This window comes from Salmo salar, chromosome ssa25 (genome assembly GCF_905237065.1).
Source record: "Salmo salar chromosome ssa25, Ssal_v3.1, whole genome shotgun sequence".
In the NCBI taxonomy this organism is placed as follows: Eukaryota; Metazoa; Chordata; class Actinopteri; order Salmoniformes; family Salmonidae; genus Salmo; species Salmo salar.
Genome location: NC_059466.1, coordinates 28,611,041 through 28,638,637, shown reverse-complemented (window position 1 = coordinate 28,638,637; position 27,597 = coordinate 28,611,041). Strand labels below are relative to the sequence as shown.

Here is a 27,597-nt window from a genome sequence, read left to right as displayed (position 1 = left end):
AAATGTGCAGTTTTGTCACACAACACAATGCCACAGATGTCTCAAGTTTTGAGGGAGCGTGCAATTGGCATGCTGACAGCAGGAATGTCCACTAGATCTGTTGCCAGATAACTGAATGTTAATTTCTCTACCATAAGCGCTGTTTTTGAGAATTTGGCAGTACATCTAACCACTCTCACAACCGCAGACCACGTGCCAGCCCAGGACCTCCACATTCGGCTTCTTCAGCTGCGGGATCATCTGAGGCCAGCCACCCAGACAGCTGATGAAACTGTGGGTTTGCACAACCAAAGAATTTATGCACAACCTATCAGAAACCGTTTCTGGGGAGCTCATCTGTGTGCTTGCCGTCCTCACCAAGGTCTTGACCTGACAGCAGTTCGGCGTCGTAACCGAATTCAGTGGGAAAATGTTTGGGCTTCGTTCATGACCATATTATAAGAGCACGCACCAATTCAGCGTATTAATTCATCTCAGTACCATTATGAATTACTAGATGGCGACAATAGACCATCCGGTTGCGCTGGTCTCACTCTCATATAGGTATCGTCACTACACAGGTATGCTACGTAGAGTTGGGCCACTAAACTACAGGTTTGTCTGCGAGTATCTGTCCTGTGTCTATGGATCAGCGTCATATTGTCTGTACTTTTCTCAAAAGGCACTGTACTGTTACAGTTCGATAGTACTTTCTTCCACAAGGGCCACAATGTCATATCTCTACACACAAATAACATGACATCGTATAAAGATTTCAATCCATACTATGGTTAGTGCAGGCTTATGAAAACAGATTTTCAATTAGTCAATCACCTTCCATTCCCCTAGAAATGTACGCATCGCCTTCGATGCCAGGCACGTGTTTACAGCGCACGGTGTCTGATGGAACAATACAGTTTGTCTGGGGTGTGGCTGGGACAAAGACACGCCCGTTAAAGTTGGTTTGATGCGGAGAAAAAGAAGGTGTAAGAAGATTGGAGCTGCAGCAGAGGCAACATGAAACTATAATCAGATCACACACATAGCCATGAAACTATAATCAGATCACACACATACCCAGTCTACATTACCAGAAACATAATCATTACTACTTGTATTATTTTCACTATTCAACAGAGAAGTCTAAAAGTCCAGCTTTGTAATTCAGCACACTGTGTTCCCATGATGTCATACCTGTGGATTCTCCTGCTGGGCAGTTTGGTGATTGGAGCCAAGACACAAGGTAAGAACTTTTATATCCACTAATGTACTTTGGTAAGAACTTTTATATCCACTAATGTACTTTGGTAAGAACTTTTGTATCCACTAATGTACTTTGGTAAGAACTTTTACATCCACTAATGTACTTTGGTAAGAACTTTTACATCCACTAATGTACTTTGGTAAGAACTTTTACATCCACTAATGTACTTTGGTAAGAACTTTTACAACTCATTTTATGGTGCTTTATGTTTCTGTTTCTACTTAGACAAGTAAGTCAAGTACTCACACCTTTTACACCCACTACTTCTGTGACATACATCCTCAATCTTTTTCTGTCTATCTCTACCTGAGGCTGATATGCAGAACAAAAATAATGTTGATAAACCTGCTCTGATGTATCATTATAAATACACGCTGTTGGCTATGTGCCAGATAGCATCATTTATTCAGCCTGATATGATGTTGGTGTGTAGATATGCATTATACTGTATGTATATAAGGGAAAGGGAAAGGGGATAGCTAGTCAGTTGTACAACTGAATGTATTCAACTGAAACGTGTCTTCCGCATTTAAACCAACCCCTCTGAATCAGAGAGGTGCGGAGGGCTGCCTTAATCGACATCCACATCCTCAGGCACGGGGAACAGTGGGTTAACTGCCTTGCTCCGGGGCAGAACGACAGATTTTTACCTTGTCAGCTCGGGGATTCGATCCAACAACCTTTTAGTTGCTGGCCCAAAGCTCCATAGTCCTTTAAGGTGTGGCCTACCGCATGTACAGTATAGTCTTACTGCATTTCTCTATAATGTGTGTACACTGGTAAAAATGTGTTTAATAAAGCATTTTGTGACAACTGCTGATGTAAAAAGGGCTTTATAAAATTCATTTCATTGAGTGTCCTATAGGTTGTGTCCTACTGGACATGTAATCATGTGGGTTGTGGACAATGTGATCGATCCCTTTCTGTCTCTGTCTGTGTCCATATTCTGTTTCTTTCTTCCTTCTTCCTTTTTTTCTTTCTCTCTACTCCTGTAGGGTGATTCCATGCCAGCAGAATCTGAAGATATTTTTGGTATCTTAGATTGTTCTAGCAATTCTCACATGGAAACATTGGGATGAAGGATATTTGAAATGCTTTTTACATTTGTATCACAAACCATTATTATTATTATTTTTAATCATGATGAAAGTGGCCATTTTAGGCCCTTTTTAGACTTATACGTACCTCCTGTAAGACCCTATGATCTGTGAACCGTACATGATACAGACAACCTCTTGGTGTCATTATACTCCTTATAGTGTGCTTTAAAATATGGAGTGTCTTGATCCTGAAATAAAAATTTTCACATTCATTTATTCAACATGAAACATATTAATATTAATATCTCAAAATGACCCTTTTTGATTTAGTTAATTTGAAGGCATATTGTTTGGAACAATATACTCTACAAGTATATCACATTTCCAGTGGGCTCTCTGCTAATTCTGAAGGTATGATACATTTTATGAGCACCACCAATACAGTGAATGGGAAAATGGATTGAAAGGAAACTCCCTCTCTGCCGCTGACTTGCTGAATGTGAAATCCTAAAGGAGTGCTGTGATTGGTTAATGGTTTATAATCAGTGGTGCAAAGTATTTAAGTACAAATACTTTAGAGGACTACTTTGACAACAACTGATAATCAAAGAATGGGACGGAATGTAGAAAAATGAACGAATGGCAGGAAACAACATAATTGTGCATTAGATGTCACATTCTCAGTAGGATGAGCCTAGTGTGCTGTTATTAGATGTCACATTCTCAGTAGGATGAGCCTAGTGTGCTGTCGTTTTTTGGGGTATCTGTACTTTACTATTTATATTTTTGACAACTTTATACTTTTACTTCACTACATTCCTACAGAAAATTCTGTGCTTTTTACTCTATGCATTTTCCGTGACACCCAAAATACTTGTTACATTTTGAATGCTTTGCAGGACAGAAAATGGCCCAATTCACACACTTATCAAGGGAACATCCCTGGTCATCCCTACTGCCTCTGATCTGGCAGACTCACTAAACACAAATGCTTTGTTTTTAAATGATATCTGAATGTTTGAGTGTGACCCTGGCTATCCGTAAATAACAAAAAAAAACAAGAAAATTGTGTCGTCTGGTTTGCTTAATATAAGGAATTTTAAATGATTTGACTTTTACTTTTATTTTTGATATTTAAGTATATTTAAAACCAAATACTTTTAGACTTTTACTCAAGTTGTATTTTACTGGGTGACATTCACTTTTACTTGAGTCATTTTCTATTATTAAGGTATCTTTACTTTAACTCAAGTATGAGGATGTATTACTTTTTCCACCACTGCCTATAATGTCAATTTCTCTGTATAAAATGGGCCATATCAATTAAAATAGCAGAGAGCCCACTCTGGAAATGTGACGTGTTTGAAGAGTATATTGTTATAAGCAAAATCAAAATCATTGATATTCATATTTTTTTGTGTTGAATAAAATAATGTGAAAATGTATATTTCAGAATCTAGATACACTCCATATTTGAGAGAACACCATAAGGAGTATAATGACACCAAGATGCTGTCTGTACCATATATAGTGCAAGGACCATAGTCTTACAGGAGTCATGTATAGGTCTAAAAGGGCCTAAAATGGCCACTTTCATCATGGTTGTCTAGAAAATGGTTTGTGATACAAATGTAAAAAGCATGTCAAACATCCTTCCTCCCAATTAAGTTTCTATGTGAGAATTGACAGAACAATCTGAGATACCAAACACGTGTCCATGTTCTGTCACTCTTCCTCTATTTCACACATTTTCTCTCTCTTCCCCCCACTCTCTCTTTTCTCTCTGTCTGTCTCCCTCTACCCCTGTACCCATATATCCCGTACCAGTAGGCCTGTGTGTTGTCCTTTGACCAATCTCTATTTCACAACTAGCAGGGCTACAGGCATCTGGCTTTAAGAATGATTGTGACCTGGTATTAATGTGATATAAGAGTTATTACAGTCTCATCTGGCCTAAGTCATGTTGGTTAATGTCGTGAAATAATAGTTTTTGTTTTCCACAGAGAGAGTCTGAGTCCTGGCTGCCACACCTCCCTCCCCTCAGGAGACTCTGATCTGAAGCCAGTTCATTAATGAAAACTTCACATTATACTTCACATCTCAGTGTGCCACATATTGCTGGAACACAGCTTTACTGTATATCACACATGAGATGAGTGTGTGTGTGTGTGTGTGTGTGTGTGTGTGTGTGTGTGTGTGTGTGTGTGTGTGTGTGTGTGTGTGTGTGTGTGTGTGTGTGTGTGTGTGTGTGTGTGTGTGTGTGTGTGTGTGTATGGCAATACTAAAGGGCTGGGCGCTGCCTCAGTAACCCAATCCAGCCCAGCTGCAGACTACACCCTACACTCAGAACCAGTCTCAGCCTCTCTCATTCCCCTAGGGTTATGTGTGAGTGGGTGGGTGGGTGGGTGGGTGGGTGGGTGGGTGGGTGAGTGAGTGAGTGAGTGAGTGTGTGTGAGAGAGAGAGAGGATCCCCCACTGTATGTGTGTTTACACCTTTCAAATGCAAACACAGATTAAACAACACACATAAATGCACACACACACAGCTCAGAGACAGACCAGATGACTTAGTGGCCTTGCCCGAAATCTGTCTTGCCTACTACTTACGAAAACGACATACAGTGTACTAATCGTCCTGCATACTCTTTAGAACGTACTGTTTAGAAAAAACGAATTCAGTAAGAAACAAATAACAGCACACTAGGCTCATCCTACTGAGAATGTGACATCTAATAACAGCACACTAGGCTCATCCTACTGAGAATGTGACATCTAATAACAGCACACTAGGCTCATCCTACTGAGAATGTGACATCTAATAACAGCACACTAGGCTCATCCTACTGAGAATGTGACATCTAATAACAGCACACTAGGCTCATCCTACTGAGAATGTGACATCTAATAACAGCACACTAGGCTCATCCTACTGAGAATGTGACATCTAATAACAGCACACTAGGCTCATCCTACTGAGAATGTGACATCTAATAACAGCACACTAGGCTCATCCTACTGAGAATGTGACATCTAATAACAGCACACTAGGCTCATCCTACTGAGAATGTGACATCTAATAACAGCACACTAGGCTCATCCTACTGAGAATGTGACATCTAATAACAGCACACTAGGCTCATCCTACTGAGAATGTGACATCTAATAACAGCACACTAGGCTCATCCTACTGAGAATGTGACATCTAATGCACAATTTTGTTGTTTCCTGCCATTCGTTCATTTTTCTACATTCCGTCCCGTTCTTTGATTATCAGTTGTTGTCAAACACACATGGGTCTGAAAAGGCGATTCTCTTCTTCAATTGCGTGCAGAGAATTGTACTAGATGACGGCTGAAATTAGTATGACATCATTGCATTTAAAGCATACTCAATAAAATAAAAAAAACATCCTATAAACGTTCTATTTTCGCATTCCCAAAATGGCTAATATTTAGAACGCAAGTACAGTTTTTGGACATGGCCTTACACCCAGCTCAGAGCCAGACCAGGTCTACATGTAGAGACAGGAGCAGCAGTATATGTTCTAGATCAGTGGTTCCGTAGAATGTTCTAGATCAGTGGTTCTCTGCTGTGAGCCACCTGGATTCTACTGTGACCCTCCAGATACAAAAAAAAACGGGTACATCTGAAATGGCAGCCTATTCCCCACAGTGACCTATACTTTTGTCCATTGGGTTCTGTGTGGCCAAAAGTAGTGCATTTATTCCACAGGGCCAGCTGAAACAGGGAAAACAACAACAGGGTCCCTCCACGCCACCACACAATAGAAATACCTGAGAACACAATGTTCTAACTAACTGGAACATATCACCTGTCAACCACCTCACATTGTACTGGCTATCTGCTGTTACCAGAGACGGCAAGGTTACCCACGCACACAGGCACACACACACACACACACACACACACACACACACACACACACACACACACACACACACACACACACACACACACACACACACACACACACACACACACACACACACACACACACATTAACCATCACTCAAAGCGTAGTGTACTGTACAGTATAGATTCCCTGACATTATAAGCGTCCCAGTGTTTTAAAATGTTTCAGGTTTTTAGCATTATGCCCGGGCTGCGCTGTGTGTGTGATGTTGGAGCTGCCCATGTCGTGATTTTCTCTTTTCTGTAGTAAAACTTTCCTTGAGTTGCAGTTTGCCCTGTTTTTATTATAGCACTGTGTGTAAGGGAGTTTAAGTGCGTGTTTGTGTGGGGTATGCGTGCCTCATCTATCGTTCCAACTGATGAGACCCAGCCCTCGCGCTGTAATATTGCGGAACTCCCAAATATGAACATTATGTTCTCTTCCCTCCCTTCTGTTCCAAACTTCCTGTTAACACACACACGTAATATAGGGGGGAAGCTGTCTCTATTAAAGATACAGACACTCACACACACACACACACACACACACACACACACACACACACACACACACACACACACACACACACACACACACACACACACACACACACACACACACACACACACACACACACACACACACACACAGAGAGAGACACACACACAGACACACACACACACACACACACACACACACACACACACACACACACACACACACACACACACACACACACACACACACACACACACACACACACACACACACACACACACACACAGAGAGAGACACACACACACACACACACACACACACACACACACACACACACACACACACACACACACACACACACACACACACACACACACACACACACACACACACACACACAGAACATACCATAGAAGGAAGGCTGCGTCTCTGGCATGTCATATATACACACACATGGGACTAGAGGAAAGGCATTGGCACTGCGTCAGTCTCAGGATAGGGTCTCTCAAGTACATGAGTCATACAGCTTTAGAAAATGTCTAATATCACATGAGAACAGCAACACATTGTATCATTTTTGTGGTTCCCCTACACACACGTATGTACAGTATGTTTAAGGTACAGTAGTCTAAAGTCCCTGTCTTTCGTTTCCTGACGAAACTCTCACATACAGTACCGTACACACATAAGATGACAAGCCAGTCTGTCTGTCTTGGTCATTGTTGATGTTGGATTGTGTTTGACTATTGATTCTGTTCTCTAGAACAGGGAAGGGTAACTCCAGTCTCTGAGGGCTGCAGAGTGTGCAGGCTTTTGTTCCAACCCAGCTTGAACACCTTCAACTGATCAGCTATTCAGTGTAGACCAGTTGAATCAGGAGGTGGATCAGAAGCAGGGCTTGAACAAAAGTCTGCATACTCTGTGTCCCTCCTGGACCAGCTGGCCATGCCTGGTTTAGAGAAATAAGAGGGTTGAAGTGAGAAGGTTGTCTGCTGTTTCGCTGTTACACTCTCTGGCACACTGCTGCACCTTACATACAATTGTGGAATGTCACAGCCGCCTCTGACTGCAACACACACACGCTCATTAGAGTAGACCTATCATATTTATCTGTGATGTCGTAAAATGTGATGGGGTACACTGCTGCTGCCTAAAGGACAAGTCTGTTCCTCTCTCCAGAAGACCCTGCTACTGAGCCAGAAGCGAAGGAACCAGAGGCAGAAGCAGCAGAGCCTGAGGCCCCTGCAGAAGAAGTAGCTGCCGAGGAGGCCCTGGTAGCTGAGGAGGCCCCTGCAGAAGAAGAAGCTCCGGCAGAAGAAGAGGAGGAGGCTGCAGAGGAGGAGGAAGTTCCAGCCACAGAGGAAACGGCTCCGACAGTTGAGGAGGCTCTGGCAGAAGAGGAGGCTCCAGCCACAGAGGAAGAGGAGGCTCCGGCCACAGAGGAAGAGGATGCAGAAGTAGTAGACGAACCAGCAGTAGAAGCAGAGGCAGCCCCTGAAGCTGAGGCTGAACCAGGTGAGCCAGACACACGCACACACATGCACACACAGCAGGTCAAACACCCCATATGCCTACAGTACATTCATAATCTTTGCATACAAGTGTATAGGACCAGTTTCAATTCATTTAGCTGTATAGCGTTGGGTTTGAGTTCTTGGATCCGTTTGTCCTTACTTTTTTGAAATCTGAATTGGAGGGGATGGAGTTACAGGTGAAGTGGGTGGGGAGGGTCAAGTACAATTTAGTTGGCCTTCTGATGAATCTGATCAACACAGAGTCAACAGCCAGCCACAGTAACATATTCTGACATTCTAGCCGATGAACTTCTCGTAGGACACTGTATAAGTTCTATTCTAGACAGACAGAAGACACAGAAGAATTTTAGAATGTGTGCTGGAATGCAAGGCTAGAGAAAGTGTTCTGAAAGCAGTCTTAAACTGTAAATCCAAACACTTTAACACTGTGATTCTGCCAGTGTGTAGACCTCAAGGCACTATCCTGTATCGCATTGGTTCCCAAACTTTTTATAGTCCTATACCCCTTCAAACATTCAACCTCCATCTGTGTACCCCCTCCAGCACCAGGGTCAGCACACTCTCAAATGTTGTTTTTTGCCATAATTGTAAGCCTGCCACACACACACACGATACGATACATTTATTAAACATAAGAATGAGTGTGAGTTTTTGTCACAACTCGGCTCGTAGGAAGTGACAAAGAGCTCTTATAGGACCAGGGCACAAATAATATAATAATCAATCATTTTGGTCTTTATTTAGCCACCTTACATATAGAACCTTATTTGTTCATCAAAAATGGTGAATAACTCACCACAGGTTAATGGGAAGGGTGTGCTTGAAAGGATGCACATAACTCTGCAATGTTAGGTTGTATTGGAGAGAGTCTCAGTTTAAATCATTTTCACATGCAGTCAGTGCCTGTATTTACTTTTCAAGCTAGTGAGGGCTGAGAATCCACTCTCACATAGGTACGTGGTTGCAAAGGGCATCAGTGTCTTAACAGCGCGATTTGCTAAGGCAAGAAACTCTGAGCACAGCCCTATCCAGAAATCTGGCAGTGGCTTCTGATTAAATTCAATTTTCACAGAACCACTTGTTACAATTTCGATGAGGTTCTCTTGTTCAGATATCGGTAAGTGGACTGGAGGCAGGGCATGAAAGGGATAATTAATCCAGTTGTTTGTGTCGTCCGTTTCGGGATTGTACTTGCGTAATTGTGCACCCAACTCACATTTGACATTGTCCGAGTTCATTTGCACGCAAAATATCATACATTGATGGAAAGACCTGTGTGTTGTCCTTGTTAATGCAGACAGAAAAGAGTCCAACTTTTTAATCATAGCCTCAATTTTGTCCCGCACATTGAATATAGTTGCGGAGAGTCCCTGTAATCCTAGATTCAGATCATTCAGGCGAGAAAAAACATCACCCAGATAGGCCAGTCGTGTGAGAAAGTCATCATCATGCAAGCGGTCAGACAAGTGAAAATTATGGTCAGTAAAGAAAACTTTAAGCTCGTTTAAAAAAAACTTTTCAATACTTTGCCCCTTGATAACCAGCCCACTTCTGTATGTTGTAAAAGCGTTACATGGTCACTGCCCATATCATTGCATAATGTAGAAAATACATGAGAGTTCAGGGGCCTTGCTTTAACATAGTTAACCATTTTCACTGTAGTGTCCAAAACGTCTTTCAAGCTGTCAGGCATTCCCTTGGCAGCAAGAGCCTCTCGGTGGATTCTGCAGTGTACCCAAGTGGCGTTGGGAGCAACTGCTTGCATGCGCGTTACCACTCCACTATGTCTCCCTGTCATGGCTTTTGCGCCATCACTAAAGATACCAACACATCTTGACCCCCAAAGTCCATTTGATGTCACTAAGCTCTTCCAGAACTTTAAACATATCCTCTCCTGTTGTCCTGGTTTCCAGTGGTTTGCAGAAGAGGATGTCTTCCTTAATTGACCCCCATAAACGTAACGGACATATACCAGGAGCTGTGCCAGGACCGCCACGTCTATTGACTCATCCAGCTGTAACGCATAGAATTCACTGGCTTGTATGCAAAGCAGTAATTGTTTCAAAACACATCCTGCCATGCCACTGATGCGTTGTGAAACAGTGTTGTTTGATGAAGGCGTTGTCTGTATCGTTTTTTTGGCCTTTCCCCCCAGCATTGTCCCAGCCACATCCGTGGCAGCAGGAAGAATTAAGTCTTCCACTGTAGTATGGGGCTTGCCTGTCCTAGCCACTTGGTAGCTCACCATATAAGACACTTCTAGCCCCTTCTTATTAATGGTATCTGTTGCTTTTATACATGTCTTACTACTTTTATTTATTTATTTTTCTTTAAAGAAAAATCACAATCACATTTTTATTTGGCGTACCCCCCGACGGCACTGCGTGTACCCCCGTACCCCAGTTTGGGAATACCTGCTCTGACTGATTAAATTCAAATGGATCGGTACTGGATGTACCCCTAACAACATACATACCCACACACCCCTCCCTCTCTCTCCACCCTGGCCTCAGACTAGATGTAATATGGTAAATGTAAATATGTGAAGCTCAAATTAGTCTGATATGTTATGTTTGTTATGGTTACATAAGACAGAAGGTTACTTAAGCCAAAAAATCAAAAGGAGGGTGGTTGGTCAGGGAGGATGGGTGGGCGTATAACGTAAATGTCTTGCAACCCAAAGGTTGTGTGTTCGAATAACATCACAGACAACTTTAGCATTTTAGCTAATTTGCAACTATTTACAAATATTTTACTACTTTGCCACTACTTAGCATGTTAGCTAACCCTTCCCCTAACCCTAACCTTAACTCCTAACCATAACCTTAACCCTAACCTTAACCCCTAACCTTAACCCCTAACCTTAACCAGACACCTAGCCACCTAGCTAACGTTAGCTACAACAAATTGTCATTTGTAACGTATCAGACGAAATGGATGATAATCTACAGCGGCTGTGTAGTAGTGAGTGATACTGTTGGAAAAGAAGATGAAGATAAAACACAACATCAACACATTCACACCCCTTATCCCTTAACCCTCACCTCTCACCTGCCAATATTTACAGTTAGACATTGACATCTGGGTGGTGTTCATTTGGCCCCTAAAAACACAAAACGTTTGAAATGGAAAAACTGAAATATAGCTTTCTTTGACAAGTTCAGGTAGTACCTGCTCCTTTTTAAAGAGTTTTCCCCCATTTGCTCCAACTGAACAAACAACTCTGTCCTCTCAGACAGTCATAAATCAGCCTGAAGGTGCTGCTCATATTTCTCTGTGTTTATGTCTGTTTCTATGTGTCTGTTTTTTTTGCAGATGAACTAGATTTGTCTGAAGCTATTGAACCAGGTAAGAATGGTTTATTTACTTTGGTAAATCGGACTGTCAGTACCAAACATTTCTGCTTTCCCCCCTACATTTACAAGACTGCAGTTTTCTGATGAACCAGTAAAGTTAGTTTACTATAGAAGTAGAGACACAGTTTTACTGTGTTTGAGAAGCTCCAATGTCAGACTTTAGTGAGCTGGTTTTTATTAATTTCAGGTCTAGCTCACCTGCCACTGCTGCTCTTACAGCTAGGTCTACAACCCTGGAGTCACAGATACTACATGTCTATACAGTGTGCAATGCTACTTTAGTCCTGTAATCCTATATTCACCTCTCCTCCCTCTTCCCTGACAACACATAATATATCAACAGCCTTCCCTGTAGCTCAGTTGGTAGAGCATGGTGTTTGCAACGCCAGGGTTGTGGGTTCGGTTCCCACGGGGGGCCAGCACAGAAGAAAATAAAATGTATGAAATGTATGCATTCACTACTATAAGTCGCTCTGGATAAGAGCGTCTGCTAAATGACTAAAATGTAAAATGTAACACCTGTCTCACCTTCCCTCCCTCTTCCCTGACAACACCTGTCTCACCTCTTCTCCCACTTCCCCGACAACACCTGTCTCATCTTCTCTGACAACACCTGTCTCACCTTCCCTCCCTCTTCTCTGACAACACCTGTCTCCACTCCCCTCCCTCTTCTCTGACAACACCTGTCTCACCTCTCCTCCCTTTCCCCTGACAACACCTGTCTCACCTCTCCTCCCTTTCCCCTGACAAAACCTGTCTCACCTCTCCTCAGTCCTTCCTTTTACAGAGGCGGAGCATGAAACACCAGCAGAGAGTGAGCCCACGGAGGAGAAGACAGGTGAGAGTCTCAACGGCCTGTGTGACTAAGCACGTGTTTTTATGTGTGTGTATGTGTTTCAGGGGGGAGGGCTTGTTTGGCTTTACACACCACACTAAAGTTGACACCACATTGTTGATATATGAAAACTCAATGTTTTAATGAACTGAAACAGGGGGAGATTTGGATCTGGAGGACGCTATAGCTGAGAATGACGAAGACACACCTGCGGGAGGGAAGAGCCGCAGCAGAGGTTCAGTTGGTTAGTATCGTGTACTGCTGCTGCTAGTGGCTACAACACATGCGGTATGGAACTGGGCTAGAAGACTTGGCTCCAGCACAGTATAGAACCAGACAAATGGCTGTTAACTGAAACTGATACTTGATATAATAATGTGAACATTTCTACATCATTACGCTGTGTCCGATTGATTACATTCTGATATACAGTTAGATATGGAGTCTCTATGGATGAGTCAGAAAACAGCTTTTACAATATATTAACTGCTCAGGGCTCATTGTGGTCTATGACCAATAAAGTGACTAATATAGACTATTGAGTCACATGCAGGAGGTTTATCATGCTCCAACATGCATGAGAAGCAGAGTCAGAGAGGCCTTAGCGCCTTCAGGTGCTGCAGCTTACAGAGAGTTCCAGGCAATAATGACTCACATTCACTATGATCCATATGCAAATATACATTTGATTAAGTACAGTACGTGTGTGTGGGTGTTTGCATGTAGATTTGTCCTTTCCGACCGGTTAGAGCAGAAACTCTATAGCAGTAAATACCTTCAGGGCATCAACTAGATTAACGACTGGGTTTGAATAATGCCTCCCCCTTCTCTTTTTCCAGCCCATGCAGCAGAAACAGAAGGTAAAGGCCTTGCTTCCCCTAATGACATATTATGTGCGTGTGTTTTATTTGTGTGTGTGTTATGTGAATAATTGTCTGTTTCTTTTATTTTATTTCTTCTAATCAGGCACAGCTGAAACTCAAGGTGAGTCCTGCTCCCTCGCTCTCTGTCTCTCTCTCCACTGTGTGTGTTCTGGATGTTTCCATACTGTGGAAGAGTTTGGTTTCCATACTGTAGAATAGTTTATAGTTTCCATACTGTAGAATAGTTTCTAGTTTCCATACTGTGGAATAGTTTCTAGTTTCCATACTGTATAATACTTTCTAGTTTCCATACTGTAGAATAGTTTATAGTTTCCATACTGTAGAATAGTTTATAGTTTCCATACTGTAGAATAGTTTCTAGTTTCCATACTGTGGAATAGTTTCTAGTTTCCATACTGTAGAATACTTTCTAGTTTCCATACTGTAGAATAGTTTCTAGTTTCCATACTGTAGAATAGTTTCTAGTTTCCATACTGTAGAATACTTTCTAGTTTCCATACTGTAGAATAGTTTCTAGTTTCCATACTGTAGAATAGTTTCTAGTTTCCATACTGTAGAATAGTTTCTAGTTTCCATACTGTAGAATAGTTTCTAGTTTCCATACTGTAGAATAGTTTCTAGTTTCCATACTGTGAAATAGTTTATAGTTTCCATACTGTGGAATAGTTTCTAGTTTCCATACTGTAGAATAGTTTCTAGTTTCCATACTGTGGAATAGTTTCTAGTTTCCATACTGTGGAATGGTTTCTAGTTTCCATACTGTAGAATAGTTTATAGTTTCCATACTGTGGAATAGTTTATAGTTTCCATACTGTAGAATAGTTTATAGTTTCCATACTGTGGAATAGTTTATAGTTTCCATACTGTAGAATAGTTTCTAGTTTCCATACTGTGAAATAGTTTATAGTTTCCATACTGTGAAATAGTTTATAGTTTCCATACTGTAGAATAGTTTATAGTTTCCATACTGTAGAATAGTTTCTAGTTTCCATACTGTAGAATAGTTTCTAGTTTCCATACTGTGAAATAGTTTCTAGTTTCCATACTGTAGAATAGTTTCTAGTTTCCATACTGTAGAATAGTTTCTAGTTTCCATACTGTAGAATAGTTTCTAGTTTCCATACTGTAGAATAGTTTCTAGTTTCCATACTGTGGAATAGTTTCTAGTTTCCATACTGTGGAATAGTTTCTAGTTTCCATACTGTAGAATAGTTTATAGTTCCCATACTGTAGAATAGTTTCTAGTTTCCATACTGTGAAATAGTTTATAGTTTCCATACTGTAGAATAGTTTATAGTTTCCATACTGTGGAATGGTTTCTAGTTTCCATACTGTGAAATAGTTTCTAGTTTCCATACTGTAGAATAGTTTCTAGTTTCCATACTGTAGAATACTTTCTAGTTTCCATACTGTGGAATAGTTTATAGTTTCCATACTGTAGAATAGTTTATAGTTTCCATACTGTAGAATAGTTTCTAGTTTCCATACTGTAGAATAGTTTATAGTTTCCATACTGTAGAATAGTTTATAGTTTCCATACTGTAGAATAGTTTCTAGTTTCCATACTGTAGAATAGTTTATAGTTTCCATACTGTAGAATACTTTCTAGTTTCCATACTGTGGAATAGTTTCTAGTTTCCATACTGTGGAATGGTTTCTAGTTTCCATACTGTAGAATACTTTCTAGTTTCCATACTGTAGAATAGTTTCTAGTTTCCATACTGTGAAATAGTTTATAGTTTCCATACTGTAGAATAGTTTCTAGTTTCCATACTGTGAAATAGTTTATAGTTTCCATACTGTAGAATGCTTTCTAGTTTCCATACTGTAGAATAGTTTCTAGTTTCCATACTGTGGAATAGTTTCTAGTTTCCATACTGTAGAATAGTTTCTAGTTTCCATACTGTAGAATACTTTCTAGTTTCCATACTGTAGAATAGTTTCTAGTTTCCATACTGTGAAATAGTTTATAGTTTCCATACTGTGAAATAGTTTATAGTTTCCATACTGTGGAATGGTTTCTAGTTTCCATACTGTAGAATACTTTATAGTTTCCATACTGTGGAATAGTTTCTAGTTTCCATACTGTAGAATACTTTCTAGTTTCCATACTGTGGAATAGTTTCTAGTTTCCATACTGTGGAATAGTTTCTAGTTTCCATACTGTGATATGCGGGGCTCAGTGTCTTAACTGTCCCTTCTTGTCTCTCTCCCACACATTCCATTTCCATTGTGTGTGTGAATGTGTGTGTCTGCGTGCATGTGTGTAGGTGTGTGTGGCCCGTATGTGTGTGTGTGTGTGTGTGTGTGTGTGTGTGTGTGTGTGTGTGTGTGTGTGTGTGTGTGTGTGTGTGTGTGTGTGTGTGTGTGTGTGTGTGTGTGTGTGTGTGTGTGTGTGTGTGTGTGTGTTAGCCAAGGTTATTATAGTTTTGTGTTTTTTTATTTCTATTCGTTTTTTGTTTTTTTTGAAATTCTGTTTAGTTTCAGTTAATTTTCAGATCTGATTTGCTAGTTTTTATTTCGTTTTAGTTTTATACATTATATCAGTTCGTTTTTTTAGAAAGCATGCGTGCGCTTTTAGTAAAAAAAGTTATATCTAGAGCCTAAAAGGGTTCTTTACGGTCCCCATAGGAGAGCCCTTCCATGTAGAACCCTCAGAGGGTTCTGGTACCAAAAAAGGTTCTCCTATGGGGACAGACAAAGAACTGTTTTGGAACCTTTTTTCTAAATGTGGGAAGCTAGGAGCCATTTGTGTTGTATAGTTTTTTGGGGGATGTCATTTCTTGCAACTGGGGGGCAGTAATACATAAGTTAATGGGTCAGGCTATAGGTTAGGTTAAAAACAAAATAGTAGCTTTAATACAAAAAATATATTTATACTGAACAAAAATATAAATGCCACATGTAAAGTGTTGGTCCCATGTTTCATGAGCTGAAAAAAAATATCCTAGACATTTTCCATGCACACAAAAAGCTTATTTCTCTCAAATGTTGTGCACTAATTTGTTTACATTCCTGTTATGAGCATTTCTCCTTTGCCAAGATAATCCATCCACCTGACAGGTGTGGCACATCAAGAAGCTGATTCAACAGCATGATCATTACACAGGTGCACTTATTGCTGGGGATAATAAAAGGCCACTCAAAAATATGCAGTTTTATAACACAACACAATGCAATTGGCATGCTGACTACAGGAATGTCCACCAGAGCTGTTGCCAGAGAACTGAATGTTAATTTCTACCATAAGCTGCCTCCAATGTGGTTTTAGAGAATTTGGCAGTACGTCCAACCGCCCTCACAACCACAGACCACGTGTATGGCGTCGTGTGGGCAAGGGGTTTGCTGATGTCAACTTTGTGAACAGAGTGCCCCATGGTGGCAGTGGGCTTATGGTATGGGCAGGCATAAGCTACAGACAACAAACAAAATTGCATTTTATCGATGGCAATTTGAATGCACAGAGCTATCGTGATGAGATCCTGAGGTCCATTGTCGTGCCATTCATCTGCCGCCATCACATCATGTTTCAGCATGATAATGCACAGCCCCATGTCGCAACGATCTGTCTCATTGTGCATATCTAGACTCTTGCTCCTGTAAATACAAATGTGAATCTGCAAGAAAATCATATTTAAATGTATATCAAACAATTTTTTTTTATTTTGACCCTGATGTCACGCATTATATAAAGACCCATATACTTTAATAAAGCAAACAAATAAATATCTATTATAAAAGTGTAATAATGGTCAACGTTCAGAATCAAATTAATGTAATGGAAAAACAACAACATTAAAGTAATAATAATATTAAAAATATATATAAGAGAAAAATGAAAAATATTGTTGGTATTTATATAGTCTATATACTATAATTATAATATATGGAGAAGATAGTACATTTTATGTTTCCTCCCTTAACTTGTGGCAAGCTGTGACATATTGTGCTGCCAACTCTATCACCACATACCTTTGCACCAAAAGTAAAGAAAGTGTTTGATTGTTGTTTGATTGTTCTGTCCAATTTTTGGACATTTTCATTATGAATTTGGGGGAAAAGGACTCTCTAGGTAATCTATATTTGGGAAAGAAGATTAGAAAGTGTTCTTCACTTTCTATCTCTCCTGACCCACAGTTATGACATACTGTATGTAGTCAGTCCTCTCTGGCCAGCCATGTTTTTTGATGGCGTCCTGTTTCAATTGCCAGGCTATCATCACTAATTCTGTATTTGGTTTATGCTTTTCTTTGTTTGGGGTCTTTTACACGGGTTAAGTATTCTGCTTAAGTGAAGTCTTTCTCTGAACTTCAACCTCTCTTTGCCAATAGTCAATGTATGCATTCTTATTATTCACCTCCAGCTGTCTAAGTTTTGCCCTTGAGGACAGATTATTTGTGTTCATGTCGATCTTGTGTATTTGGGCCAATTTTGTTAAGGTGCCACTCTTTGGGCAAAGACTGTTGACCATAAATGATCTGTACTTGCATGAACCTTCCAAGTTCTGCCCTGCATTCATGGTTTGTGGAATTTCTTTGTACATTTTGTACATTCTTTCTGTGGATTTTCTGTGGGTGTTTTGCCCCATGATGTATATGTCTCTCTCTCTCTCTCTCTCTCTCTCTCTCTCTCTCTCTCTCTCTCTCTCTCTCTCTCTCTCTCTCTCTCTCTCTCTCAATTTCAATTTAAGGGCTTTATTGGAATGGGAAACATATGTTTACATTGCCAAAGCAAGTGAAATAGATAATAAACAAAAGTGAAATAAACAATATTTTTTTTATAGTAAACATCACACTCACAAAATGTCATACAAAAGGGAAAATAAATAAACATAAATATGGGTTGTATTTACAATGGTATTTGTTCTTCACTGGTTGCCCTTTTCTTGTGGCAACAGGTCACAAATCTTGCTACTGTGATGGCACACTGTTGTATTTTACCCAATAGATATGGGAGTTGATCAAAATTGGGTTTGTGGGAATTAGTTGATATATATGTTGAAGAGGGTGGGGCTTAAGCTGCATCCCTGTCTAATGTTGTATGTTTTTCCCCCAACACCACTTTCCATCAATTTGTATAGCAGACCCTCATGGCAAATTGAGTCAAAAGCTTTTTTGAAATCAACAAAGCATGAGAAGACTTTGTCTTTGTTTTGGTTTGTTTGTTTGTCAATTAGGGTGTGCAGGGTGAATACGTGGTCTGTCGTATGGTAATTTGGTAAAAAGCTAATTTGACATTTGCTCAGTACATTGTTTTCACTGAGGAAATGTATGAGTCCTCTGTTAATGATAATGCTGAGGATTTTCCCAAGGTTGCTGTTGACGCATAGGTAGTTATTGGGGTCAAATGTGTCTCCACTTTTGTGGATTGGGGTGATCAGTCCTTGATTCCAAATATTGGGGAAGATTCCAGAGCTGAGGATGATGTTACATGGTTTAAGTATATACAATTGGAATTTCTGGTCTGTATATTTTATCATTTCATTTAGGATACCATCAACACCACAGGCCTTTTTGGGTTGGAGGGTTTGTATTTTGTCTTGTAGTTCATTCAATGTAATTTGAGAATCCAGTGGGTTCTGGTAGTCTTTAGTAGTTGATTTTAAGGTTTCTATTTTATCATGTATATGTTTGTTCTTTGTTATAGGGCCAAAAATATTGGAGAAGTGGTTTACCCATACATGTCCATTATGGATAGATAACTCTTCGTGTTGTTGTTTGTTTAGTGTTTTCCAATTTTCCCAGAAGTGGTTAGAGTCTGTGGATTCTTCAATTACATTGAGCTGATTTCTGACGTGCTGTTCCTTCCTTTTCTGTAGTGTATTTCTGCATTGTTTTAGTGATTCACCATAGTGAAGGCGTAAGCTCAGGTTTTCTGGGTCTCTATGTTTTTGGTTGGATAGGTTTCTCAATTTCTTTCTTAGGTTTTTGCATTCTTCCTCAAACCATTTGTCATTGTTGTTAATTTTCTTACTTGACATGTTTTTATTTGATAGGGAAGCTGAGAGGTCAAATATACTGTTTAGGTGAAGTTTACACTTTCACTATTACAGTGAAATGTTTTGTCCAGGAAGTTGTCTAAAAGGGATTGAATTTGTTGTTGCCTAATTGTTTTTTGGTAGGTTTCCATACTGCTTTCCTTCCCTCTATACCATTTCTTAATATTATTCAGTTCCTTTGGCTTTGATGCCTCATGATTGAGTATTGCTCTGTTCAAGTAGACTGTGATTTTGCTGTAATCTGACAGGGGTGTCAGTGGGCTGACTGTGAATGCTCTGAAAGACTCTGGGTTGAGGTCAGTGATAAAGTAGTCTACAGTACAGTCGTGGCCAAAAGTTTTGAGAATGACACTGTCAGAATGATTCTATCATGTAGGAGGGGTGAAGTCAGGCGCAGGAGACCAAGGTACGTGAAAACACACATTTAATGAGCAAGTCCAAAAAGTGCCGCAAAACAAGGCGGGGTACAACACTCCAACGAAGGATAGAATCCTAAAATGAGTCGGGACGCAGCCCAGCAAACCCTAATGCCTAATACAGTACGGCAGAGGAAAATCAAATCCCCAACCTACGAAAAGACCACACAAAATAATCCCTCACAAACCCAAACCAAAACCAGACAGACTAAATACCCCACTAATGAATTAACACAAAGCAGGTGCTAACCTAAACAGACTATACCAAATTAAACAGAAAAGGAGATCGATGGCAGCTAGTAGAAAGGCAACGATGACCGCCGAGCGCCGCCCGAACGGGGAGAGGCGCCACCTTCTGTGGACGTTGTGACAGACACTAATATAAATTTTCACAAAGTTTTCTGCTTCAGGGTCTTTAGATATTTTTGCCAGGTGTTACTATGGAATTGTATAATTACAAGCATTTGATAAGTGTCAAAGGCTTTTATTGACAATAGCGTGAAGTTGATGCAAAGAGTCAATATCTGCAGTGTTGACCCTTCTTTTTCAAGACCCCTGCAATCCGCCCTTGCATGCTGTCAATTAACTTCTGGGCCACATCCTGACTGATGACAGCCCATTCTTGCATAATCAATGCTTGGAGTTTGTCAGAATTTGTGGGGTTTTGTTTGTCCACCTCTTGAGGATTGACCACAAGTTCTCAATGGGATTAAGGTCTGGGGAGTTTTCTGGCCATGGACCCAAAATATCGATGTTTTGTTCCCCGAGCCACTTAGTTATCACTTTTGCCTTATGGCAAGGTGCTCCATCATGCTGGAAAAGGCTTTGTTCGTCACCAAACTGTTCCTGAATGGTTGGGAGAAGTTACTCTTGGAGGATGTGTTGGTACCATTCTTTATTCATGGCTGTGTTCTTAGGCAAAATTGTGAGTGAGCCCACTCCCTTGGCTGAGAAGCAACCCCACACATGAATGGTCTCAGGATACTTTACTGATGGCATGACACAGGACTGATGGTATCGCTCACCTTGTCTTCTCCGGACAAGCTTTTTTCCGGATGCCCCAAACAATCGGAAAGGGGATTCATAAGAGAAAATGACTTTACCCCAGTCCTCAGCAGTCCAATCCCTGTACCTTTTGCAGAATATCAGTCTGTCCTTGATATTTTTCCTGGAGAGAAGTGGCTTCTTTGCTGCCCTTCTTGACACCAGGCCATTCTCCAAAAGTCTTCGCCTCACTGTGCATGCAGATGCACTCACACCTGCCTGCTGCCATTCCTGAGCAAGCTCTGTACTGGTGGTGCCCCGATCCCGCAGCTGAATCAACTTTAGGAGATGGTCCTGGCACTTGCTGGACTTTCTTGGGCGCACTGACGCCTTCTTCACAACAATTGAACCGCTCTCCTTGAAGTTCTTGATGATCCGATAAATGGTTGATTTAGGTGCAATCTTACTGGCAGCAATATCCTTACCTGTGAAGCCCTTTTTGTGCAAATCAATGATGACGGCACGTTTTCTTGCAGAGGACGAACAATGATTCCAAGCACCTCCCTCCTTTTGAAGCTTCCAGTCTGTTATTCGAACTCAATCAGCATGACAGAGTGATCTCCAGCCTTGTCCTCGTCAACACTCACACCTGTGTTAACGAGAGAATCACTGACATGATATCAGCTGGTCCTTTTGTGGCAGGGCTGAAATGCAGTGGAAATGTTTTTTGGGATTCAGTTCATTTGCATGGCAACGAGGGACTTTGCAATTAATTGCAATTCATCTGATCACTCTTCATAACATTCTGGAGTATATGCAAATTGCCATCATACAAACTGAGGCAGCAAACTTTGTGAAAATTAATATTTGTGTCATTCTCGAAACTTTTGGCCACGACTGTACTACTGCCAAGAGATGAGCAATAGGTGTACCTACCGTAGGAGTCCCCTTGAAGCCTACCATTGACTATGTACAGACCCAGCGTCCGACAAAGCTGCAGGAGTTGTGACCCTTTTTTGTTGGTTATGTTGTCGTAGTTGTGCCTTGGGGGGCATATGGGGGAGGGAATGCTGTCACCTCCAGGTAGGTGTTTGTCCCTTATGTGTTGAGGTTGTTATGTTCTTGTCCAGTTCTGGCATTTAGGTCAGCACAGACTAGTACATGTCCCTGGGCCTGGAAATGATTGACTTCCCCCTCCAGGATGGAGAAGCTGTCTTCATTAAAGTATGAGGATTCTAGTTGGGGGATATTGGTAGCACACAGGAGGACATTTTTCTCTGTTGAGATAATTTCCTTTTGAAATTGTAAAGTGTTCCTGTTTTGATTAATTGAATAGAGTGAGTTAGTTCTACTCTATACCAAATTAGCATACCCCCTGAGTCCCTTCCCTGTTTCACACCTGGTAGTTTGGTGGCTGGGACTACCAGCTCTTGTAACCTAGAGGGCAACCAGTGGGTCCATCTCCTCTATACCATATTTCTTGTAGGATGACAATGTCTGTATTTCTGATATTCCAGGATGAGATAGTGAAGGCTTTGTGTTCCATAAAGTGTCCAATGTTGTTAGTCGTGTGGTTTGGCCTCAGACCATTGGCTTGGTCTAGTGCTCTCTCTCTCTCTCTCTCTGTCTGTATTACAGGGTGGTGACTGATACAGCTCCAGGCTCTATATGAACCCTAGTATTAAAAGTCCAATAGAACAGAGAGGCAGTTTTCCCACCTAATGATTAAGCTATGTTCATCCATACACAGATACAAGCCATGTAGGTCTACACACAACACATTAAACCTGAAAGTACACTACAGTGCCGTTTTTGTTGCTGCCCCTTCACATCAAACATAATATGAATATTAATAAATTACTCATATAAATAAAAACATTGGATAAATAAACATATTTTTATGTGTGTACACTTTTAGAAAAAAGGGTTCCAACAGGGTTCTTCGGCTGTCACCATAAGAGAACCCTTTTTGGTTCCAGGTAGAACCCTTTATGGTTCCAGTTAGAACTCTTCTGGGGTCTATGTAGAACCCTCTGGGAAACATGTGGTATCTCTACTATGTGGTTGCTTGGTATTTACTTGACAGTGGTATTCATGCAGTCATCTAGAGGTTGATTTGCAGGTGCATTGGGAGATTCAAAAGAAAATAAACTTCCTCACAGCTTACTCTCAAAGTATCCCTTGTTTATTGCACTAATGTATTGGGGAAAGTGGAACAGTGAAGTGATACTTAGCAAGTGAAGTGTGATGGGGCGTGGGGGCGGGTTCTATTCATTTGAACTATGGTTGTTATTTCTTGTATTTATTGACTCGGTTGTGATAGTATTCTGTCGTGTTACATTGTCTTATGTGGAAGAAGTCAGATTGACAAATAGCTATATCTGCTGACAGTTGTGTGGAAGGTAACGTATTGTAATTATTGGATGTATGTTTCAGAATAATCTCTGCTGTATCTGATGTTACAGACACACACCTCACACACACTCGTCACACACACTCAGCACATTTCATAGGGAACGCCACTGCTCTGGACACAAGCAGAGCCCAACAGTGTATATACATATGGTTATGGATGCAACAGCATCACACTGCATCTTTGTTGCGAAATACAGTATTGCATATCTACTGTGAAAATACTGTATATAACCACCTAACATAACCTTTCAACAAGCTGCATTATAAGCAGTGTTATAACCACTGTTGTCTCTATAGGCTCTAGCTCTGGCTCGGTGGTGGGCATTCTGTGTGCTATTGGCGTGGCGATCGTTGGAGCTGCCAGTGGATACTTTGCCTATCAGAAGAAGAAGCTCTGTTTTAAGAACAGTGGAGGTGAGATTCTATCAACTACATACTGTCTGCTGCTGTAGCTGGCTCGTTCCACGGAAAGAGTACCTTTTGCGTCCCTTTGACACTTTAAGTAAAATTGTGCAGCAATATTTATTAAATGAAGAGCCCGTTAATATAGACCACATGGAAAATTCAATAAATCTGATTTTCTATATGAATAAAGACTTGCTTAAGTGCCAAAATTCATCATTTTAACATATCCCTCTGTGACTTCTAGAAAGAATTTAATCCACTGAATCCCAACATTTATCAATGTTTTCACCAGTATTGTAAAGCCCTAGTCATTTTTTTGCTTTGACAGAGTCATTTCTGAAGATTATTATTTATGTCATGTGATTAGTGATTCATTTAATAGTCAGATTATTCTGTCCCTCATTTTAAGGTCTACCCTGTTACATGAACTGAACTCTCTTTTTAATATGGTGAAACTATTCAGAGATATTATGTATTTTTTTACATCTAATAGTCAAATCATAGTGTAAAAGCAGGTGAGCTGGTTCTACTCTTTTTGGCCATGTGGTGGAAAACTGAACGGGTCGAGCATAACATGTCAACCCTGTTACCCAAAGATAGACGGGCTAGAAAGGTTTTAACAATTCAGACCTGGATTCAATAAGAGTCATAGTGTAAAAGCGATAGCCAACAACCACATACATAGCTGACGTTTTGTTGATGTTGGTGGTGGAACTGCGTTGGAGCTGTCAAATTGGTGAGCAGCTGCTCTTGTGATCATAGTCTCGAAGCCACACCCACCCAATGGCATTAGAAGTTCAGAACGAGAAAGTGTAGGCTATATAGAAATAATGACGCTCAAATTCAAAATCATTAAACAAAATAATTTGGATTTCTTTCAGCCTTCCAGTGTTCGAACTTGTAAACAAGGCTGCATGGGATTTCTTTTAATGCGACTTCGTGCAGCCAATAGCAGTGTCCGCTTTAGGTATAATGCTGGGATACGCTTGTGGATTTCACAGCGCTAACGCAGTTCCACCTCCAACATCGTCAAAATATCAGCTATGAGGATTTCGGCTAAAGCAGATCTGATCGAATCGGGCCCTAAAAATGTTGGTGAACTTTAATTCAATTCCCACTCCCTGTTGCACACAACAAGCTTCCTTTCCCCCTGTCAAAAAAATAGATTTATGGCTGATTTAAGATGCAATTGTCAACCCTGTTATTTTAATTGGCACTTTATAGGCACTTACTATCTTCTTTTTTTTAAATTTAACCTCTTGAGATGGGAAAGAGAGAAATAGTAATGAATTCCCTGTCTCTCCATCAGGGGATGTAGAGAGAGCCCGTAAGGAGGAGGCTGAGACCCAGTCGAATCCCCAGGGTATGTAGTATCTTAATAAGTCAAACACATCAACCACTAGTCTGCCGGTGTTGTGATTGTCCGTTGTTAACCCAGCGTGTCCTTTTCTGGTTGCAGTTCTCAGCAACTTGCTGACTAAATCCTCCTAGATCGTCTGAGATTCCAATGGAGAAGAACCAGGACCAGCAGTTTACCATAACACATACGCACACACACACATGCACATACGCACACACACACATGCACACACTCATACACAGATCCATCCCAATCTTTAGGCCTTAAACTGATTATAGTTGTAAAACTGTGAGATAGTGGTTTGGAGGTTATGGCTTTCAGCACCACGTTAGAGTGAGACCAATCAGTAGTATCTCAGTGTCTTCTAAAGATCACATTTGTAATCCGTTAAAAAAGGGGTGATATTTTCTGTCCACTTAACAGCACCGAGACAATGTAGACCTATTTCTCTGTTTACAAGTACTGGGAAGTTCATCTGGGTACCTGTCATTTTAGCTAACATTCCACTCCTTGCCACTCCTGTCATTTGCCAAAGAGACTGGTTTATTGACATTCCTAAAGTTCAAAATGCGAACTGGATTTTCAATTACATTGTGATTGGAGGATAACTGTGACGGTTATCGAATCAGGATCAAATCCTCTGATCTTCTCAAGCTCATAATGATAGAATGTTCATATTTGAAGATTGCCGAAAGACAATGAATACAAGGAGTGGCATGTAATTGGCTGAACAGCAACCGGGCTACAGTTCCCAGATTATTTTGGATAAAATGGACCATCCTTTACTTGAAATGTTACCGTTGTTTGGCTCTTTACAATGATTTAATAGTGCTGAAGATCCATGATATACTGCTGATCTTCAGTACTACAGATTGAATCAAGCCCTTACTGTGTGTGCTGTAGCCAACTCTTCTAGCCTGGTGTCATACTGTAGCCAACTCTTCTAGCCTGGTGTCATACTGTAGCCAACTCTTCTAGCCTGGTGTCATACTGTAGCCAACTCTTCTAGCCTGGTGTCATACTGTAGCCAACTCTTCTAGCCTGGTGTCATACTGTAGCCAACTCTTCTAGCCTGGTTTCATACTGTAGCCAACTCTTCTAGCCTGGTGTCATACTGTAGCCAACTCTTCTAGCCTGGTGTCATACTGTAGCCAACTCTTCTAGCCTGGTGTCATACTGTAGCCAACTCTTCTAGCCTGGTGTCATACTGTAGCCAACTCTTCTAGCCTGGTGTCATACTGTAGCCAACTCTTCTAGCCTGGTTTCATACTGTAGCCAACTCTTCTAGCCTGGTGTCATACTGTAGCCAACTCTTCTAGCCTGGTGTCATACTGTAGCCAACTCTTGTAGCCTGGTTTCATACTGTAGCCAACTTACATTTTAGTCATTTAGCAGATGCTCTTACCTAGAGTGACTTACAGAAGCAATTAGGGTTATGTGCCTTGCTCAAGGGCACATTGAGAGACTTTTCACCTAGTCAGCTCAGGGATTTGAACCAGAGACCAATCAGTTACTGGCCCAATGCTCCTAACCATTAGGCTACCTGCCACCTCTGACTACCACTCTTCTAGTCTGGTCTGGTTTCATACTGTATGTGCTGTAGTCAACTCTTCTAGCCTTCTCCCATAATAAATGTATCCAACTCCTCTATCATTGTCAAGCCATACATGTTTTGTGTGACAATGAAGGAACTCAGAGAGGAGGTGGCCAAAGCACCAAAAGACTGGAACACCAGGCTAGTAGTGTTGTTCTGTGAAAGCTGGTTAGAGGAAGCTGTGTGAGAGCTGGTATGAGGACAGAAAATATCACCCCTGTTGTGTGTTTGCTGGGTATTTGAGGGGCTTGGGGACCTTGTCTAAAATACAACAATGTATGAGAACATTTAGCTCTGTTGAAATGTTAAAATAGTATGTTACAATATAATGCTGTACTGCTCTGTAAGTGCCTTACATTAGATGTTTCACATGGGAATCCTTTTTATGACTATCTCACTACTAAGGCCAGTCTGAAATGGCTCCCTATTCCCTCTATAGTGGAATACTTTTGAAGCCCTGCTATAAGGGGAATAGGGAGCCATTTCAGACACAGCTCTAGACTCAGGCAGGGGTCTCCAACTGCCCACCCAGCAGCTATCCAGGACCAGAGTTGGAGAACCCAGTGTCTGCTTAACGCTACAGGGTCCACCCAAACAGTACTGTGCTGGCCAGCATATTTTCTTTTCACATTATTCTTTCCAACATGGGTCCAGCAACTATGGGAGATGTGTAACTGGGCAAGCCCAGTACAGCTTGGTTTGGCTCAGTAGTGTGAAAAGGGTATACGACTAACTGTATGCAGAGTCAGCCTGGGAGGAGCTCACCGCTGAACACACAATAAATAATGTTCCAGTTCACAGTGAAAGACTGAGACTCTTGGAGAAGCAATTTCTGATTAGCCTGGTCCCATGAGCTGTGTGTACTTTAGCCAACTAACTCCTCTGAATATCATTGTCTTGACAAGACTTCTTTTGGAGAATAATTTCCCTCTCCAAAAGAGTTCATAGTAAGTGTAATGACGATACAGTGGTATACAGAGTACTCCACTCTTATATTTAATGAATCTGTCTTTGTTATCGTGTGTTTGAGAATTGTGTGATTTTAATCCTTTAGCACATATTTCTTTTTGAATTGTGTAAATAATACTGGAGATAGAAATAAAGGAGCTGTTCAGGGGGAA

The 27,597-nt window shown here is 40.9% G+C and overlaps 1 protein-coding gene across 2 annotated transcripts; it reads left to right on the top strand.

The window, feature by feature from the left end:
• The first annotated feature begins 924 nt into the window (after positions 1–924).
• Positions 925–27,597, top strand: LOC106586507 (fruit protein pKIWI501). Of its 2 annotated transcripts, none has more exons than XM_045707357.1 (10): positions 925–1,222; positions 7,874–8,209; positions 11,545–11,577; positions 12,373–12,423; positions 12,578–12,664; positions 13,260–13,280; positions 13,387–13,404; positions 23,415–23,531; positions 24,832–24,885; positions 24,982–27,597. In XM_045707357.1, the coding sequence occupies exons 1-10, from the start codon at positions 1,162–1,164 to the stop codon at positions 25,011–25,013; spliced, it is 810 nt and encodes a 269-aa protein (XP_045563313.1). In that variant the 5' UTR covers positions 925–1,161; the 3' UTR covers positions 25,014–27,597. The 2 variants fall into 2 exon arrangements, with proteins under 2 accessions (XP_045563313.1, XP_014029367.2); XM_014173892.2 differs by having other exon boundaries at positions 12,358–12,423.